This window comes from Trichechus manatus, unplaced genomic scaffold, assembly GCF_000243295.1.
Source record: "Trichechus manatus latirostris isolate Lorelei unplaced genomic scaffold, TriManLat1.0 scaffold00016, whole genome shotgun sequence".
Taxonomy (NCBI): domain Eukaryota; kingdom Metazoa; phylum Chordata; class Mammalia; order Sirenia; family Trichechidae; genus Trichechus; species Trichechus manatus.
Genome location: NW_004443952.1, coordinates 24,241,567 through 24,261,817, shown reverse-complemented (window position 1 = coordinate 24,261,817; position 20,251 = coordinate 24,241,567). Strand labels below are relative to the sequence as shown.

At 45.0% G+C, this 20,251-nt stretch overlaps 1 protein-coding gene across 1 annotated transcript; it reads left to right on the top strand.

Moving 5' to 3' along the window:
- The first annotated feature begins 285 nt into the window (after positions 1-285).
- Positions 286-17,579, top strand: POLR1E (RNA polymerase I subunit E). The gene is made up of 12 exons (XM_004372251.2): positions 286-427; positions 992-1,095; positions 2,627-2,703; positions 3,805-3,890; positions 5,831-5,889; positions 6,636-6,780; positions 8,492-8,599; positions 11,850-11,946; positions 12,449-12,582; positions 13,496-13,577; positions 14,340-14,471; positions 16,013-17,579. Exons 1-12 carry the CDS (start codon positions 352-354, stop codon positions 16,170-16,172), a joined length of 1,260 nt encoding a protein of 419 aa, XP_004372308.1. The 5' UTR covers positions 286-351; the 3' UTR covers positions 16,173-17,579.
- Positions 17,580-20,251: the final 2,672 nt, after the last annotated feature.

Genomic DNA, 20,251 nt, shown 5'->3' with positions numbered 1-20,251 from the left:
GAAACCAAACACGAAGCGTACACTGAAGCCACACGACTTTCAGGCGCCCCCATCCCCAGTAGCACCAAACAAGTACAGCGCATAAGTACAGTGTGGCGGAGACCACCCATCTCAGCGCAGAAGGGCGGGGCGAAGAGTGGGCGAGGCGCCGCGGCAAGGCGCTCCGGGGACGAGCGTGCACGGGGCGTTGTCCGGTGAGGGCGGAAACACGCGTCTCCGCGCGCGCAGGGCGGTGCTTCACGAGGACACGCCGTTTCCGGTTCGGCGCAGTACCTGGCTCCCACGTGTGAACTAACGCACCCGGTAGCCAAGGGTGTCTCAGCTTTGGGTTGTGGCAGCTAGACGGGCGAGATGGCGGCGGAGGTGTTGCCGAGTGCGAGATGGCTGTACTGTGGGGAGCCCGACGGTAGCCAAAGAGCTGTACTGGGTAAAGACTGCAGAGCTGGAGCGGAGTTCCCCCTACCCCACTTCCGTCTCTTGGTACCTCTCCAGTCTCCCGCTGCCCGCCCGACCCCGCTCCCAGCTGGGCCAGCACCCCTCTAGTCTCAACTACTTGGGGCTCGTCCAGGGCTTCCCTGTCATCCCGCCACCCTCTGTCACTACTCCCAGGTGGATGAGGACATCCCAGCCACACCTTCCCCACAGCTGTGCCCAGGACCCTGTCGTCCCCTCATACACCATCTCTTCTATCTGCCCCATTCCCCTCTCCCCTGGGTAGAGAGTCCCTTTGTTTTTCTAGATCTGGACCAGGCCTTCTCTGTCATCTCTGTCCGCCAAGTCATTCCTTCCTGTCACAGGCTCTCCCTAGGGCTCCCCTCATCTCTCCATCCTTTCTCAACTGGATCAGGACCTCTTTCAGTCCTTTATATCAGGGCTTGGGCTCCCTCGCCATCCTCGTTCCTTCAGTCACTCCTTCCCAATGACACCCTATTTCCTCTCCACATACACTGTGGGTCCTTCTATTCTCATCCCGTTCTTGGCAACCTTACAGTCCAGTTCTCCAACGGGAAGCTGCAGAATCCAGGCAACATGCACTTTACCTTGTACAAGAGTAAAGACTTCACAAACCCGAGGAAGAGGAGTCAGCGGATCTTAGTAAGTGCTGGTTGCCAGTTGCCTCCACTCTGCAGACCTCAGGAGGCCCCTTGGGTGTGAGTGGCTGTGGAGGGAGTGAGGGAAGAAAAAAGGGGGGCAGCAAATGGGCCTTTAAAGGACTCCCCCCCCCCCGCCCCCAGCTGGTGTAGGGACAGGCTTGGCCATCTAGGTTTGGTATTTTCAGAGAGGTGATGACTGTTCATTCATTTGTTCATATTCTGCAAGCATTTATTGAGCACCCATTGTGGCCCTGTGTTGTGAGCTGTTGGGCATACAGCCAAACCAGACCTGGCACCACTCTGACAGAGCTCATACTCTAGAGCAGGGTTTCTCAAGCTCAGCACTATTGACACTTTGGGCCAGATAATCCTTTGTTGTGGGCAGTTGTCCTGTGCATCACAGGATGTTTAGCAGCATCCCTGGTCTCTACCCACTTGATGCCAGTAACGCTTTCCCCTTCCTCCCCCCCCCCCCAGTTGTGACAACCAAAAATGTCAAACATTGCCAAATGTCCCCTTGGGGTGGGGGGCAAAATTGTCCTAGCTTGAGAGCCTCTGCTCTCGAGGGAGAGGTGAGAACTGGATGTGAGGGACGTTCATACAAGTAGATGAAGCTCAGGGTGCGAGGGAGAAAGAGTACAGGGCAGAGTGAGCTCAGGAAGGGGAGAGCCCTCTGCTTGCCAAATGTCTTGGAGGAGACTGCATTGGAGCCGAGCCCAGGATGGGGAGAGGGGAGGCTGACAGGTGAGATTTGGTATTCCAGGTGAAGAGGATAGGAACAAATACTTGACTGTGATTGGGGTGTGAATTAGCCATTTCCATGATCCTGAGAGTGTGCAAAGAGTAGTCACAGTAGAAGTGAACAAAAAAGATCAAGAAGAGTTTGGACTTCAGGCCAAGGAGGTTGCCTGCAGAATTGCCTACATATATGTGTTGGGAGCCCAGGGCCTTTCCCCCAAGTCCTGTGGTGCGACTCCTCCAAGAACGTTTAATACCAGTTAGAACCCAACACTTTCTGGGGCTTCCCTTACAAAAGTCCTTTTGCCCTTCCCCCAGGGGTACCCCAGATTCACTTAGAGATGTTGTTAGGTGCTGTCAAGTTGGTTCCGACTCATAGCAACCCTGTGTATAATAGAAGGAAACACTGTCTGGTCCTGCGCCATCCTCACAATCATTGTTATGCTTGAGCCCATGGTTACAGCCACTGTGTCAGTCCATCTTGTTGAGTGTCTTCCTCTTCTTCGCTGACCCTCTACCAAGCATGAGGTCGTTCTCCAGGGACTGATCCCTCGTGATAACGTGCAAAGTATGTGAGACGTAGTCTTGCCATCCTTCTTAGGAGCATTCTGGTTGTACTTCTTCAATGACAACACGTAGAGATAGTGGGGTTGTATCACCTCACAGTGGCTCTAGTTCTAATCTACTTTGGTTCTGGATTCTCAAGCTTTTGCAGTTGTAGAAAAAGGAGACAAGATGCTTAGTACCTTTCAACATTGGTCATAAGTGGAGCTTTTTCCCCTTCTACGTTTTAGGCAGCTGAAACAGACAGACTTTCCTATGTGGGGAACAATTTTGGGACCGGAGCCCTCAAATGCAACACTTTGTGCAGGTAGTGATGGGGGACGGGGCAGCATGAAGGGCGATGGGGAGGGTAGAGGTGGTGCCACTGGCACTGTTGTTCTCAGTCTTTATCATGGGGCAGTGGGAGAGCCTAGAGAGGTTTACCAAGTTCCTGTGTTCACAGACACAGGGATCCTCATACCAGCCTGTAGATATTCCTGAAAAGGAAAGATAACTTACATTTGTTGAAAATCCTTAAACCTCATTAATTTGTAATATTCTTAAATAATCTGTCTTGTTCCAAAAGGCAGCTGTCTCTACGAATTTGGAATGTGTGATTACTAGACCAGACCTCCCGAAGTTTGCCTTGGAACTAAGTACAAGAAGGATTTGGTAGCATCAAAGGCTTTGGGCTGGGAAAGAGGAGCCCAGGGTTTCCATCTAGCTCTGTGCTGGTTGAATGACTTTGGAGAACTCTGCCTTTCACTGACCCTAGTTCTCCCTCTGTGTATAATGAAGATTGTCCAGCCCAAACAGTCTATAATTCTCAGGGCCTGGCATAATGCCAGATGGGGTCCCTGTGATGGTACCCAGCAGTGAACCACAAACAAGGTCCTATCTGAACCCCTACTAGACCACATCCTGATAGAAGTCAGGTTAATGTATATATGCTTAAAAGTATTAACACACTGCATCCCCTCACAAAGATTCTCTAATTCAGACCAGTCTCTTCCCCATAATCAGCATGGCTTTACTTATATTTGCCTCCATAAAATTTATACATGCAGCAAATCATAGTGTAATTCTAGATTCTTATATCTGAAAAGGGTTTCCCATTACAGCAGCGAGTCCAAATGCGGTTGACTACTAGAATCACCTGGTGGCTTTTTTTTTTCACCCAAAACCATATCATATCCTCTCCCCTTCCCTCCTTGCCTTTCTTCTCCCCATGCAAGGGATTGCTGCTGTAAGAGAATATTGTTTTTATGGGCAAGTGATGCATTCCTCACTTGTGTTGGGGCAGAAAGAAGGTTGAGAACCTTTAAAGGGGAAAAAGGAAGTTTATAAACAACATCTCTGTTTATTTTTTTTATTTAACAGTACATTTTGAATAATCCATTGTTGCTGGTATTATTCCTTCTTTATTCAGGCACTTTGTGGGAATTTTGAACAAGACCTCTGGCCAAATGGAAGTATATGATGCTGAGTTGTTCAACATGCAGCCACTGTTTTCAGGTAGGTGCTAGCATGAAGGCTCGCAGAAAATTTTATGCACTCTTTGGGTTTAGTGGATGAGTTTACTGGATGAATTTTTGATTTTCAAAGCACATTTAGTATTTATTTTTAAAAGGGTGCCTTTCTGCCAGGTTTTTTTTTTTTTTTTTTGATTATTTGAAAAAGTTGTAAAGTTTTTCTTATTCAGCAAATGTTTACTGATGACCTACTATATACCAGGCACCAAGCTAGGTACTATGGATGTAGCAGGAAGCAAGACAGACATGAATCCTGTCCCCACAGTGTTTACAGACTTGAGATCAGAAACTAAAAGTAAGTTGTGCAATGGTAAGAGCAGAATATTAGAATGTCTGATACCAAATTGATTTCCATCAAAGGTATTTATCTTCATTCTTTACTATTTTAGTTGGGGTGGAAGGTTTTAGACTCGCTGGGAGGTAATGGTAGTGGCTTTTAAGGTTGTGCCGTAACTTTCATGTTGATAAAAAGTCTGAACACTGTCTAATTTGTGGGGGGGTAATCTATTTTTCCCTAGTCTATTGGGAGAAATTGCATTGTCTCTCTATTTGGCATCTTGAATGCTTAGGGCTAGAGAGAGATCTTCAGAATTATAAATAAGAAGGTCAGATTCAAGGGGCTCCTGTTCCCTAAATATCAAAACTTGGGTCCTTAGTGATGCCTTTAAATACTGAGAACCATGGGGAAGGGGGCGCTGTTAGAGAAGGAAGTATTGTTAGAATCTTTGTTAGAAGCTGAGTGATGCCTTCAGGGGCATTAGTTCTGACTTATTCCCTCGAAGCAGTGGTTCCATACCTTTTGAGAATCTGATAATGACCTGGATCTTCTTCCTAGAAGCGTACAAGCATATGAGATTTTGCATACAATTTTAAAGGGCTCTTGAATCCCAAAGCCCATCCAGGAATTTCCTAAGAGTCCATAGTCTCTAGGTTAAGAACTCTCTGCTTTGCAGACACACCCCTTTTAGTAGTGTGGATAATTTCTACATTTAATCAACCTCCAAAAGCTCTTCTAAATTCAAGGAGGCAAGGAAAATTGTTAATTTGTTGATTAAATAAATTGTTTTTATATGTAAAATATTTTTAGATATTAGTTTATTCTAGTTAGCAGATATATGTATAAAGAGAGATAGAGATTGAGATCCAACATTTATCTAGTCATTACTGTGTGCTAGACACTATTCTAAGCACTTTCCGTATACTACATCATTTAACTAACGTAACAGTCTTTGGGGTAGGTACTGTTACTTTTTACACATGATGAAACTGAGACACAGAGATGAAATGACTTTGGCGGGGACATACTTCACATATATGCGTATATATATGTATGTGTGGGTATATATATGAGCTGAGGTTTAAACTCAGGCATGGTCACTCCAGAGCTGGTGCTCTTGTCCACTAGATTATGTTGCCCCTTGTATGAGTACTTTGTGGGAGATTGGAGAGCTTCATGTAAGTAGTAGATATAAAAAGCCAAGCTAGTTGCCATTGAGTCGATTCTGACTCATGGTGACCACGTTTATGCCTATTTTTAGGTGTTTTAAAAGGAGGGCAAAACTATTCACAGGAAAGAGCTGAGCACTTGGTTTCTAATCCCATCTCTGCCACTACTCGGTGAGCTGATCTGGGGCAAATCATTTAATCTGGAGGCCCCATTTTCTTTATTTGTAAAATGAAGACATTGGACCAGATGATCCATTCATTTGACTTCTTATTCTCTGAATTCTCTAACTGTGGACTAAAACTACATACCAAAGATTCACAGTACAGTGTCATCTTAGGCTCTGGGAAGTCCTGCAGTAAAGAAGTCTGTTTTATTTAGATTAACTGTTACTAAGTCAATATTAAACACCATTACTATTTGTAGGTCTTATAGTGTGCTTTTTTCTTCTTCACTGTTTTTGTTTCGTATTTTGGTAGGTGAGTCACTTGAGAGTGAGCTGCCATCACAGAGTCAGACCAAAACCTTCAGAGAGAAGGTAGGTGGGACAGAACTAAGGTGTGTGATCTCAAGCAAATTCCTTCTAGGCCTTGGGTTTCTCTGTCAGTAAAATGAGTTGGTTGAACTCAGAGGTCTCCCTGGCAGCTCCCAGCTCAGTCTGTGGTTCTCTGGACAGATTCTGACTGGAGTGGCCTCCTCAGCCTCACAGAAGGCAGTCCTGCTCCCACCTGGGGCAGCTGTGTGCCAGTATTTGGAACCAGACTTCAGTGCCGGTATAGGCGAGGCATAACACTTGCTTTTAGGATTTATTCCAAATCTCAAAAAATACTGGTTGTAGCCTGGAAACCTTCACATTAAAACAAAGTAAACTTTAGGGCTGTCAATGTAGAAGGTTCCTACAGAGGTCATTTCGCCCCAGGTTGGTCAGTGGAATCTCTAGTGCTGTGTGGAGTACTGTATTGAGAAGGGGGTGTGAGGCTCTGACTCGGGAAAGAATGATGGGATCTATTGGCAGTGTCTGTTATGGGTATAGGATGGGAGAATGTAAACTGTGCCACAGATTTATCAACGCAGTTCTAGTCAAGTCCTTTCATTTTACAGACATTAATGATTTGTAAATAGCCCTTTACAGTTTATAAAGCAAATACTTCAAATCTGTTAATATCACCTGATTTACAGATGAGGAGATGATGGCTCAGGGAGGCCAAGGGTTTCCCTGTGTCACACAGCTAGGAGTAGCAGTGCCAGGCCTGCCCCCGGCAAACAAGTTTGTCTCTTGCACAGATGGATTCTTGCATTGAAGCCTTTGGTACCACCAAACAGAAGCGAGCTCTGAACTCCAGGAGAATGAATAGAGTTGGCAATGAATCTTTGAATCTTGCAGTAGCTAAAGCCGCAGAGAATATCATTGATACAAAGGGGGTGACTGGTAAGTGACTGGGACTTGGGGTAAGAGTCTGCTCATAAAGACAGCTTTCTCTTCTTTTGAGATCTTTTACCCGCTCCACAGGTGGAAATGATGGGAATTAGAGTCTGGATTCTTTCCTGCCTCTCGCTGAGGGCCTTCTCTGGACAGACTCTGGAAGTAGTAAGAAACATGACAGATGGCCCTGCCCTCAGCGAGCTCACAGACAAGTAGAGGAGACAGACATGAATGGATGTGTGCACTGCTATGTTCCTGGTGCCAGGGTTGCAGCCTGCAGGGTAGTGTGGGCATAGAGGAGGGAGGAGGCCTCAGTTCTCTCTGTTGAGTCACAGGGAGGCTTTGGTCAAAAAAGGCTTGATGCAATGATGATTAAACTGGGCCACTAGAGACACCGTGTCACTGTGAGGTCAGTGGACAGTGCGGCAGGGGTGGTATCTTTGGACCTGTTTCTGGTCCTGAATTCCTAGGCAGATTGGGTATTTAATTGTATTATTTAAACATGTATTTATTGTTAAAAAGCATTATAAGAACCCGAGAGACGGTTTATGTAAGAGCAGTTTTTCTGTTAAGAATAGAATTTTAGTAATTTTTAGAAAAATTTTCATACCCTATGATTATATAAATATCTTCCTGTGTTTTCCTTTAATACATTCACGATTTTATATTTTTACATTTAAGTAACTTTAACTCCGTGAAGATTTTTTTTTTTTGCCATATAGTGTGAGATGCAGATCTAATTTTATATTTTCCAAATAATTAGCCAGTTGTTCCCAACTCCTTCCTTTCCTTTTGTAAAAGATGATTTCAAAAATCATCTTTATTGTTTGACTACATTCTTAAAACACTTCGGTGTTTTGTTCTGTTCCATTGTTCTGACTGCTTGTTTGGTAGCAGTACCATGCTGTTTTGATTATAGTAGCCTTACCATCAGGTTTATTGTCTGATAGGACAAATTCATCCTCCTTTTTCACAAGTGTATTGGCTTTTGTAGCATGTTATTTCTTCCAGGTGATTTAATTATTTTGTCAGTTTCCTTCAAGATCCAACTGGGATTATTATGGGGAGAGGCAACACTTTTACACCCAGGAACATAGAAGTAGGTCTCACCCTTGATTCAAAGACACACACTAATATCTAAGTAAATTTTTTGTTTTGTTTACTCCCGGTATTAAAGGACATTTAAAAAGAAAAATAATTTACCCATATTCCTGTCATTCTGTCAGATCAGCTGTTAAATAATTTTTTCTGTTTTCCTCTCCACCCTTCTCTGTATGCATAGTCAATTCATACATGTTTATTTTTGTAAGGTAGTTAACAATTTTATATTCTGACATCCCCCTGCACCCGCTTACGATATGTGGAGAAATTTTTCTGGAAGTTAAGCCATTAAAGGCTGTTTTGAATCTCCCTCATTTCTAGCGTCTCTCATATTGTACTGTATTTATTAATCTGTCTCTCCCAACTACACTGTAAGTTACTTGAGTGGGGACCCATGCTCTGTGCACCTTCCACAGTACTTGGTTAATGTTTGTTTCATGAGTGAACATAGTAGTCCTGGAGCAGTGAGCTGATGGGGAGGTTGGGTCAGGTTGGTGGAAACATTCAGACTAGGTGTTTCTGGACCAGTTGTGGTCTTGAGTGCACGAGTTGCATAGAGTGTTGGGGAACCTGAAACCATACAGGGTGGTACTGACACTGTTCTTCTATTGTAAAGCTCTGGTCAGTGACGCCATCCAGGATGACTTGCAAGATGACTCGCTCTACCTTCCTCCCTGTTACACTGATGCAGACAAGCCTGAAGACGTGTATAAATTTGAAGATCGTATCCTTTTTGCAGTAGAAAAGCTGCCTCATTTCACAAATTGGGATGTTCACACATAAATGGCACAGCCAGGCTCTGAGGGTGTCCTTGTTCCCGTGACCTTCACAAAGGCTACATGTAAACCTTTGCAGTTGCCCCAGCGTTGTTCCTGGGAGGTCAGCCAGGCTTCCTCACTAGCTGGGGGATCTGCTTCAGCCCCAGCCCCTTACCCCATTCCTCAGCAAGATGCCAAATGCCCACTGCTCAGACTTCAGTGGCCCCTCTCCCTGAATGCTCAAAATGTGACTTGAGTATGCCAATGCCCAAAGTCTAGAGCAGACTAATTTTGTAAAAGGAAGGATCAGAGCTTAGAATTTCACTTCTCAGCGGCCTAGTCAGATGGGAAATGCCTACAGTGGCTTTGTGATAAGAAAGAGAAGGCAGAGAAGTCCAGGCATTTGATAGGCAGCCACTGTTTGCAGTTTGTTCACTTCACAGCAGTCACCTTGTTGACTTGTTTATCAGGTAACAGCCTGTCTGCCAGGAAATGAACAAATCACACATTGCCCCAGAGTCTTCCATCAAAGCAGAGTTCCTTAAATGCATAATACTATGATCTTTTTTTTTTTTTTTTTCCCATTCACATACCACTGTTGTGACAATTCGATTCTCTGCTATTGGGGTAGGAAACTCTCGGCATCCTCCTTATATTAAATTCTCTTATGCTTAAGGACAGTTTTCTTTTAAGACCTCAACTGTACAGAATCAGATTAATTGTAGTCCTCATTTCATGACACATCTCACTGTTGGTTTGGGAGTTTTAAACTCACTTTAAACTTAACTACTTCAGAGTCTCTGCCTTTACCCATGATAACAATTTCACCAGTAATAACAATGGTTTCTCTGTGATACTTTGCCATTTACGGAACACTTTTTGCAGCATACTGTTTGCTCCTCCCCTAATGATCCCCGGATGGCAGCAGGGTAGTGACTCATTCCCCACCCCCTTTTTTTCTTTTTTGCAGTTTTTTAAAACAGCTTTATTGAGATATTATTGATATACAGTACAATTCATCCACTTAATGTGTACAACTCAGTGTTTTTTCATATATTCACAGAGTTGTGCAATTATCACTGCAATCTAATTTTAGAACAGTTTCTTTCCCCCTAAAAGAACCCCTGTGCCCATTAGCAGTCCCCACTCATTCCCCACCACCACTCCCAGCCCTTGGCACCACTTAGCTATGTAGTTTATAGATGTTTGGGTTTTTACTTTTTGGTTATTATGAATAATGCTGCTATGAACGTTCCTATGTCAATTTTTGTGTGGACATAGGTTTTCATTTCTTTTGGTGTATATCTAGTAATGGTATGTATACCTAGTATGTCATATGGTAACTCTATGTTTAGCCCTTTGAGGAACTGCCAGACTGTTTTCAAAAGCAGCTGCTATTTTACATTTTCACCAGCAGTGTACAAGGGTTCCAGTTCCACGTCCTCACCACCACTTGTTATTGCGTGTTTTCTTTATTATAGCCATCCTAGGAGTGTGAAGTGGTATCATGGTTTTAGTTTGCATTTCCCTGATGGCTAAAATGAATAGATTTTGAGCATCTTTCCATATGCTTATTGGCTGTTTGTACGTCTTTTTTGGAGAAATGTCTTATTTCCTTTTAACTGATGAGGAGCTGGGTCTGAGGATGGAGAAGTGACTTGCCCCTGGTTGTACAGCTTAGTAACAGACCAAGGACTAGAACCAAGACTGCTGATTCCTTGATCAGAACTGTTTCCACCACAGTTTTGACACCGCCCTTTGTTCTTTCCCTTCATGCTTTATTATTATTATTATTATTATTTATTGTGCTTTAGGTGAAAGTTTACAGTTCATGTTAATTTCTCATACAAAAATTTATACATATATTGTTATGTGACCCTAGTTGCAATCCCTATAATGTGACAGCACACTCCCCCTTTCCACCTCGGGTTTCCCATGTCCATTCAACCAGCACTTGTCCATTTCTGCCTTCTCATCCTGCCTCTGGTGAGGAGCTGCCCGTTTAGTCTCGTGTATCTACTTGAGTTAAGAAGCACACTCTTCACAAGTATTATTTTATGTTTTATAGTCCAGTCTAGTCTTTGTCTGAAGAGTTGGCTTCAGGAATGATTTTTAGTTCTGGGTTAACAGAGTTCAGAGGCCATGTCTACGGGGGTTTCTCTAGTCTCAGTCAGACCATTAAGTCTGGTCTTTTTATGTGAATTTGAGTTCTGCACCACACTTTTCTCCTCCTCTGTCAGGGACTCTGTTGTGTTCCTTGTCTGGGTGGTCATTGGTGGTAACTGGGTACCATCTAGTTCTTCTGGTCTCAGGCTGATGGAGTCTCTGGTTTATGTGGCCGTTTTTGTCTCTTGGACTAATATTTTCCTTGTATCTTCGGTGTTCTTCATTCTCCTTTGCTTCAGGTGGGTTGGGACCAATTGATGCATCTTAGATGGCCACTTGCAAGCTTTTAAGACCCCAGACACCACTCACCAAAGTGGGATGCAGAACATTTTCTTAATAAACTTTGCTATGCCAGTTGGCCTAGATTCCTCCTGAAACCATGGTCCTCAGGCCCTTGCTTCTGTTACTCTGTCCCTTGAAGTGTTTGGTTGTGTTCAGGAATCTTCTTAGGTTTGGTTTAGTCCAGTTGCCCTTCATGCCTTTTAATTTAAAATGCTGGGATCTTCTCTTGCTTAAACAGAAGGTAGTTATGATGGGCTAATTGGAGACAGTCTTCAACAGAATATTGAAGAGCCTGAGTTGATAACCTAGCCCAGGACCATCCTAGAGAATACCTGTACAGTGAGTTAATGGTGTGCCCTAGAGAGAGGTGACCTAGGGGCTGCCTAGGCCCATGTGGTGCAGAGGATGGACTGTGGCATCAGATGACTTGGCTTTAAGCTCTGACACTTAGCAGCTGTGTGACCTTGGACAAATATGTTAACCTTTGTAAGCCTCTCTTTTCTCAACTGAAAAAATGAGGCTAGTCATTCTTGTTTTGCCTCTTTAATGGGTTACTTGTGAAGCTCAAATGAGAGAATGAATATGAAGGCTTTTTGAACTGTAAATGTAAGGAAGTAAAATTTCCTGTCTCAGGAGCAGGACAGCCTCAACAGCAAAGGGTTGAGTGTACATAAAAAAAAACAAAACTGAGGAAGCAATTGAGGAGGTAGGTGAAGAGCTAGTTGGATGTTTCCATTTTGGTGGTTTGAGTTCTTGACCTGCAACTAGTTCTTTCCCCTGTGGAGTATGAAGCTCTTAAAAGTCCATCGGAAGCTTTCAGGAATGTCACATCAGAAGAAATACTGAAGATGATTGAAGAGAACAGGTATCCCCACTTGGGCAGGTGGAGAGTCTGTGGGAGTGATGTTGGGACACAACAGCAGTCAGACATGAAGCAGCACCTTTGGTGTCAGTGAGGAGACATATCTGTCCAGTATTTGAACATGAATGAGCCAGTGTTTTCCTTGAAAGTTTGGGGCCTCCAGGCCTATTATTCCAAGGCTGTTGGTGGCATTCAAGGGAGAGAGTTGGTCTTTAGCATGTGGAACCTAGGGCTGGGCAGAAGGGTGGTGAGTTGGGACAGGAACCAGAGCAGTTGCAACAGAGACTGTCTGGCTCAGAAAGCCTAAAATGTTTACTCTCTAGCCCTTTACCCACACCTGCACTGAACCATGCAGGTAGTGTTGAGTGTGATGGCCCTTCATCGACTGTTGGGTGTTGTGTCAGGTGTGAGAGGTACCTGCTGTTCTCATTGTGAGGGAGTGAATGGTTTCTGACAGAGCCCATTTTATCCTGACACATGCTTGCCTTTCGCTTCCTTGTTTTAGTCACTGCTCCTTTGTCATTGAAGCATTAAAGTCCTTGCCATCAAATGAGGAGAGCCGAGACCGCCAGGCCCGATGCATTTGGTTCCTGGACACCCTCATCAAATTTCGAGCTCAGAAAGTGATTAAGCGGAAAAGTAAGCCCATGATGGACATTTTATTCTGGTTATTTTTCAGTCCATTATTTGCTTATAAATCTTAGACCAGCTCTAATGAGAGAAGAAAATGGATGTCTGTCTAAGTCTTTATTTTTAACTGTGCAACATTGAGATTCCTGTTAGTACTGCTGACAGGATATGAGGACATGCCAAGCTCTTTCCTCTTTCTGGCCCTCCCATTTTCTCATCCGAAAATGGAGACAGGTGGGATTATACAATTGCTCAGGGCCCTCCAGAGCTAACATTCACTACTTCTGTTCTGCATTAGGCAAAGTACAGTATCCAGGTCAAATCAAATGAAAACTTTAAGCGACTGTTATAACAAACATCAGTTATGTAGGGAGAAAAAATTGACCTTGCTTATAGAGGTTTAATGGGTTGCTTGTGAAGCAGGTTGGGTTGTGTCAACTGATTTTTGTTTGGGAGAGTAAAGAACTAGTTTCTAATGGTAACCTTAGTGTGCCTGTAGCTGGGGCTATGGGTGGCTCTCACACTCTCTAACTCATCCAGAGTTGGAAAACCAGCAGGAGACATCTGTGGTTTTAGGCATAAGGTGTATTTGGGTCATCATTACTGTGATTGGGGACCAAGAGTCTACATTCATATTTTTTGGTTTTTGCTTTCTAACATATTCTTTGTCTTTAGGCCTCATTTGAGTCTGTTTTTTCCTTTTTGTCCCCATGCCATCACAGATGTCCCTCATGTATGTATGGTCTGTAGACTGAAGTACACCTGAGCATATTGTCATTTTAAAGTGGCTGTTTGTGCTTCTCTAACCACATTACAGTGTTCATTACAGTGGCCCAGCTGTTGGTCACTTCTCCCAGCTCGTGGATGAGGCGTGGCCTGAGGGTTTTGAAAGAAAATGATTAAACTCAACTTTGTGTTGTAGGTGCCCTGGGACCTGGAGTTCCGCACATCATCAACACCAAACTCCTGAAGCACTTTACCTGCTTGACTTACAACAATGGCAGGTCAGGGGAGTTGATTTCTGAGTTGCTGCTTGTGAAGTAGAAAGTAGTTTGGGGGCAAGGGATGGGACTGGGGAGTGAGGGCTTGGTTTCAGTTCCAAGTCCACAGAGATACAGTGCTGAAGAGAGCATTGCCATTTGGAAGGGTTCTGGGATCAAGTTTAGGAAACACTTATATATACTCTGTCCCCCTCTGAAAAGTCCTACAATAAAGACTTATTTCACTTCACATGCTCCTTTCGAAGAACCCTTCCTAAAGTCGCATAGAATTCATGTTCTGTGGAAAGGCAGTGTTGCAGAAAAGGGCAAGTTAATGTGATGACTGAGGAAAGGGCCCCAGGCAGCGCACTGGGGCTTACTTTCTGCCGTTCACTTGGAGTGTGCTGCCTGCTCCTGCATGGGCTTGAAGAATCATCACCAACTACATTTGGGATGACTGTTTTCCTAGCAGCCCTGCTGAGCTGGCAAGGGACAAAGACTCAGGGTCCTCACCAGTGAGAAGCTCTAACTGTGCCTGGGGAAAGTGTAGGCATGCTTTTCTCTGTCCCACTCGGAGGGAAACACTGGGGTTGGCTTACTGCTGCACTGTGTGTAAAAGCTCAGACACCTTTAAAGGGACAAGGAATGTTGCTTGAATTCCTTTTCTCTTTCCCCAAGATGGGAAGACATGGAGTGCATATGAGAACAGTATTCGATGTTTTTGCTTTTGGAGAAGTTGACTTAGAGTTTAATTTTGTGTCCCCTTTACTGTCACTGATTCTACAGTTTGCGGAACTTAATTTCGGATTCAATGAAGGCAAAGATTACCGCGTATGTGATCATACTGGCCTTGCACATAAATGACTTCCAGATTGACCTGACAGTGTTGCAGAGGGACTTGAAGCTCAGTGAGAAAAGGTGAGCACAACAGCATAAAAAGCTCCCCCGTACAACCCATTGCTGTCGATTCCAACTCATAGCGACCCTATAGCACAGAGTAGAACTGCCCCATAGGGTTTCCAAGGAGCGGCTAGTGGATTCGAACTGCCGGCTTTTCAGTTAGCAGCCGAGCTTTTAACCACTGTGGCAACAGGGTTCCCGTAGGGGGCCTTATTATAGCTACAAAACCATGATTTGGCCTTTGCACTAACCTTTGTGGACTTGCATATGTTCGTTCATATTAAGAAGTTTGCTCAGATAATGGACAGAAATGTTTCTGTTTACTTTTAGTAGTGTGGCTAATTTGTATGATGTATTTGTAGTTCCACTGGAAAGCATGAAGCACTATCAAGGGAACTGGGGACATTTCATATGGGAAAGACTTGGGACCAGGTGTGGGGATTTGGGACGGTGGGGCCTGGGGAATTTGGAATCAAAAGATCTCACCATTTTTAGTGAGTGAATGATTGAATGAATGGACAGCCAGACATTACTGAGTTCCTTTTCTGTACTACGCATAGTATGAAATTCTGAAATATTATATCATTGATTTTCTTAAAAAACAATTGAGGAATCTGAGTTTCAGAGAAGTAAATGACATCCCCAGGGTCACAAAACCAAGAAGGGAATAGCTGGACTTCATCCCTGAGCCTTCCCGCAGCATTCTGGTCCTTTATAATCGAGCAGTCTCCATTCTCTGGGTTGTTAGTCACTGGGGAGGGGGATTCTGTATGGCCCAGAGCAGTGGAACCCATGGGTAGAAGCTGTAAGAAAACCCAGTTTCAGCTTAGCAAAAATAACTTTTCCAGAGTCAGATGTAAGGGGCTACCAGGGGATGGGTTCAAGGCAAGGCGGAGCTGTTGTTCGGCAGGGATGCCACATTTGGGCTCCTGACTGGGCTGGGAGAGTGATGAAGATGACCTTTAAGTCCCCCTCTAGCTCTTTTAGCAGGGATTTAGACTGAGTAGAGGACAGAACTCCCCAGGGTCATGAACTGTGGGCTCATTTGGCCTTTGTTGGTAATTTAGGGACATCTGATGTCCAAGGATTCTGAGGGTATTCCAGGGGAGCCTGTGAAAACACCCTTGTCTGGAGTCTTTTGCAGTCAGTCCGTGGAATGTTTATTCTGACGGTTGTCCACAAATGGCATCCTTATAAGCAGTGAGGTTGAAAGATCAGAGAACAGATACTTGGAGTCTCTCAAATTCTAGCAAGTGCTCAACCCTAGTTGCATTTATAGCTTGGTTATAGGAAGCAAACGAAGTTATTAATAGGGATCTAGATAACCTGGTTTTCTACCACCTGTATAGTTATTTTCAAATGGCAACACATTCAAATGAAATTGTCCATCTGATGGCTCTGATGGGGATCTTATCTCTACCTCTCTGCTGGGGGCTTTGCTCCTAGTGGCTGCTTTTTGAGATTTTGGAGCATGAGTATACCACTTCCTCCTGCCGAGCCTCCCTGAGCAGTCACATTGAGGGGTGTCTCTGCATTTGTTTTGTTTGTTCCTTCCTTAGGATAATTGAGATAGCGAAAGCCATGAGGCTGAAGATCTCGAAAAGAAGGGTCCCTGTGGCAGCTGACAGGGAAGAGGAGCACAGACTGGGCACTCTGTCCATCCCACTGCCTCCAGCCCAGACCTTGGACCACCAGTTAAAGCGGAGGAGAGTCACCTAGCTGTCTGCTTGCCACACACAGCGTTTCGGCCACATCATAGCTACCGCTTCTACTCATGTCCTCTTTTATTTTTAAAAAGAAGCCTTGCTTTGGTGCCGGTATGAAGCCAGAAGCCTGCATCTCAGTCATGCTTGTCTGAAGCAGAAATATAATAGAGTGATGGCCAGATTGGACTTCATCTCCCTCTAGTTTTGCTGTGATTATAAATGGCTTGCATTATTTGTGTTGGTTTACAGGTTTGGGGATTTGGGAAGGTGGAGCCTGGGGAATTTGGAAGTATAAGATCTCTCCAGTCTGAACCCTGGGCCAATCTAAGGGATGAAGGTTTATAAAGAGAAATGTGAAATGGCATGCTTAGATCTGGAAGGACCAGTGGAGTACATGGTGAGGAGGCTGTAGCCTAGCAGGCTGGAAAAGGAGGCTTTAGACTTTATTAGTGGCTAACTGTGGGTCACCAGTGGGATGGGGTTGCCAGAACAGGCTAAGTTAGTTTGAGGCTGCCTCAACCAGATAGAGCCAAATTAAAGGAAGTGCTCACTCCAGTTGCTTCGCGTGGCTCAGACCACGTGGAGGGCTGCGGTCAGCCCTGAAAGCCATACTTTTGAGAGGTATGAATCAATCAGAGTTCAGTATAGCAAACAGAAACTTTTCTAGGTTTCTTAATAAGAAAGGGATTTAATACATGGACAAAGTGCTATAAAATTTTTGGAAGGCCTGGAGTTTAACCACCCATTTCCACTGCCTTGTCTGTCAGCACAGTCCAAAGATCAGGAAGCTGGCCTCCATCTTGCTTCTTTCCTATCTAAGTACATTTGCAGGAACCTAATTTGCATCTAGAATCCTAGCAGCAAGGGAATCTTAGGTTTCATCTATCCAGCCTCTAATGATAGGAAGGCATACTAGAAGGAGGTGGGAATGGATGCTGTCTGCCACTGGTGAGATGGAGTAATCAGTGTACAGAGAGGTGCTGTGAGGACCGGGAATGTGGTGACATGGAGGGACTTGGGTTCGTGGCCAGTACTTGGTCTCAGATCTCCAAGGCTTTGCAGGTGAGGTCTTGTGCTTGGTGCTGGGGAGCCAGGGCCAGTGAAGGAAAGGAGGCTGTCTCCCTTCAGAGTTCAGCTCTCTGAAATGGAAAAGGAGGAAGTTTACACAGCAGCTGGACCATCCGTTAAGGTCATGGTGGAAATGGGTTGTGGATGAGTGTTGGGACAGGTGGTCCCCTCATATTTGAGTTCTGGGATGCTGTCATCGGAGCCACTTCTGTGGCAAGGACACATGTAAAGTGCGTATCTTCCATGCTCTCCATTTGTCTCTGATCCTGGATGGTGGTCATTTGTGGCATTTTGTCTCCCTCCAGCAGAAGTGTGGACAGGAAATCCAAACAACTGTTTTTTCTTTCTCTAAGCTGCTGTGATAATCAAGTATGTGACTCTGCATCATAAAACAGAATTCTGATCTGTCTTTGGGAAAAGGCCTCCTAATGTGCTTGTAGGTTAGACTGTGTTTTCATGAATACCTTTTAGATTCTGATGGGTTTGACACCTTGAGGCTTAATTTCCAGGAATAACTGGACCACAGCATGTGACCGGGCCCCTCTGGACAACCTTGGTCCTAGTGAGGAAGCAGCCTGTCTTCAGACACACCAAAACCAAAAACCAAACCTGCTGCCGTCAAGTCATTCTGACTCATAGCAACCCTATAGGACAGAGTAGAATTGCCCCATAAGGTTCCCAAGGAGCACCTGGTAGATTTGAACTGCCGACCTTTTGGTTACCAGCTGTAGCTCTTAACCAAAGCAGCCACCGGGGTTTCCTCAGACACACCAAGAAGGTTGGTATTGGCTGACTGAAAAGCAAATTTCTGTTTATCAGGAGGTTTGCGTATCCTTAGGAAATGCTCAAAATGGGGCCCTATTCAACATGAACGTATCCCATAAAAGCACTAAGCGCAGTGCCTGACATGGAGGTGGTCCGTGTCTGTCAAGTGAGCCATAAATGAACTGCACTTTTTCTCCTTGGTGGGGTGATTAGGCAGTAAACATCTGTAGAATGGAATTGTACTAGGTTTCTTCTAGCTCTAAAAATCCATTTATTTACCAAGACATTCACAGAGGAAACCTTAATCTCACCAACTTAAATTTGCCAGAACATTTCCTCATATCCTTGTTAAGGAAAGGGAGATGGGGCTGGATGTGCATGTCCTTAATGAGATTTGTAGTTTGTGGGATAACTATCACCTGTGGATGTTGATAACAGAATGAAATCTGCTCACTGGAGGGAAGGCTCTGCCTGCAGCTCTGACCTGTGGGACACTGTTCACATTTGCCCAGGACCCTAAACTGGAAATAGCTAATTAGCTAATTAGAGGACATTTAAAATATATATATTTTTGAAACAATTTCACATTTAGAGAAAAATTGCAAGAGTAGTACAAAGAACTCCTACATACCCTTTACCCAGATTCTCTATTAATACTTTGTCTTATTTATTATTTGCTTTGTAGTATGTATCTCAAATAGTTCTGAAAAATTTAGTTTGTGGACACCATACCCTTTTATCCATAAGTACTTCAGTGTGTATGTCCTAATAAGGACTTTCTCTTAGATAACTACATTGACTTTAGCAAAAATTGGAAGATGCTAAGTGACTGAAGTTGGGAAAATGGGTTAATGGATCTGAAAACCCTTTGGAAAGGGACTGTTATTGTTGATCATCAGAAAGCCCCATGGGGCAGGCAGTACTAGAATTACAACCCTGATTGACACTGAAACCCTGAGAAATGCAGCCTTCCAGTTTTGAATCCTGAATCATGGGAACAAGCTGAATCAGGCTGGTCCCGGGCTTTGCCTGTCCCCTTCAAGGGAAGCAGTGGTGCCTCTGGGGAAAGCTAGGTGGAGCGGTGTTCTGCCAGCATCCAGCACCTGGGAATGCTAGCACATACCCAGACCAAGAAAACCCTGCAGCAAGTGCCTCTTAAAATACAGTACTTTATTTGGTTATTGAGATTTTCATAAGCACTTGATTCACAGAAAAGTCATTTCTTACAAAATAAAGGCAGCATTTTGTACAGCGACTCACACGGGCCACCAAAGAGAAGTGTGAAGGGCAGTGCTGGGGACAAGGAGGTGCCAGTGCTGTTGTGCCCAAGGTCCTCAGGGAGAAGCCAGTGCTCCTGGCTCCCTCTACTCCCCTCCTGCCCCACCCAGCAGAGCAGCACCGAGGGCCTGACAGGACCAGCCTCGGAAGCTATCAGTAAAGTACACGACAGCAACCCCAACAGGCTGGTGAAGGCCCCACATGGAAGGCTGAGTGGCAGGCGGAGTGTGCAGGCTGAGCCAGTCCTGCATCCAGCCCACTTCAAGCAACTGGGGTCCGAGCTCACCTGACTCTGGAACCTTGACACATACTATGGTTCAGTAAAGCCCTTTGGGAGCCAGCTTCCTCTCCTCAGGCCACTAACCCTGTCCCAGCCCTGGGCTGTGTACTGGGGGCACAGACACAGTAGGACATGGCCCTACCCTACCCTCGGGAAACTCACAGGCAAAACAGGACAGGGTATGACCTGAAGAGCTCCAAAACAAGGCCGAAAGTGCTTGGTACCCTGAGAGGGAGCAAAGGAAGGGCTATGGGAACACAGAAGAAGGAAAGAGCATTGTCATCTGGAGGGAAGGGAGTGCTGTGTGTAGGCAGTGTCCAAGCTAAACAATGTGGAGATGGCGAAGAAGGGCATGCCAGAAGGAAGAATGCATGACCCAAGGCACAGAGTAGGGAAACATGGCAGGGGCAGTAAAGGCAGGTGATGATCCATGAGGGAGCATGGATACATACGAGAGACCCTAGGCATATCCATCTTCTAGTCTAGTCTGTAACGCTGGTGCCCAGGAGGTGCAGCTGGTGTGGGTGCTCTCACATGGGATTTTAATCTCCACAGCTGGCACCAAGGTAGTGCCTCATGAGTCTAGGAGCAACCTGAGGTACCCCTGCACCCACCCAGCCTGGCACCCGCCTGCACTCCTGAACCACCTGAAGGAAGCTGTCCACCATGCACCCCTCCTGTTTTCAGCATGCCCTCTTGTC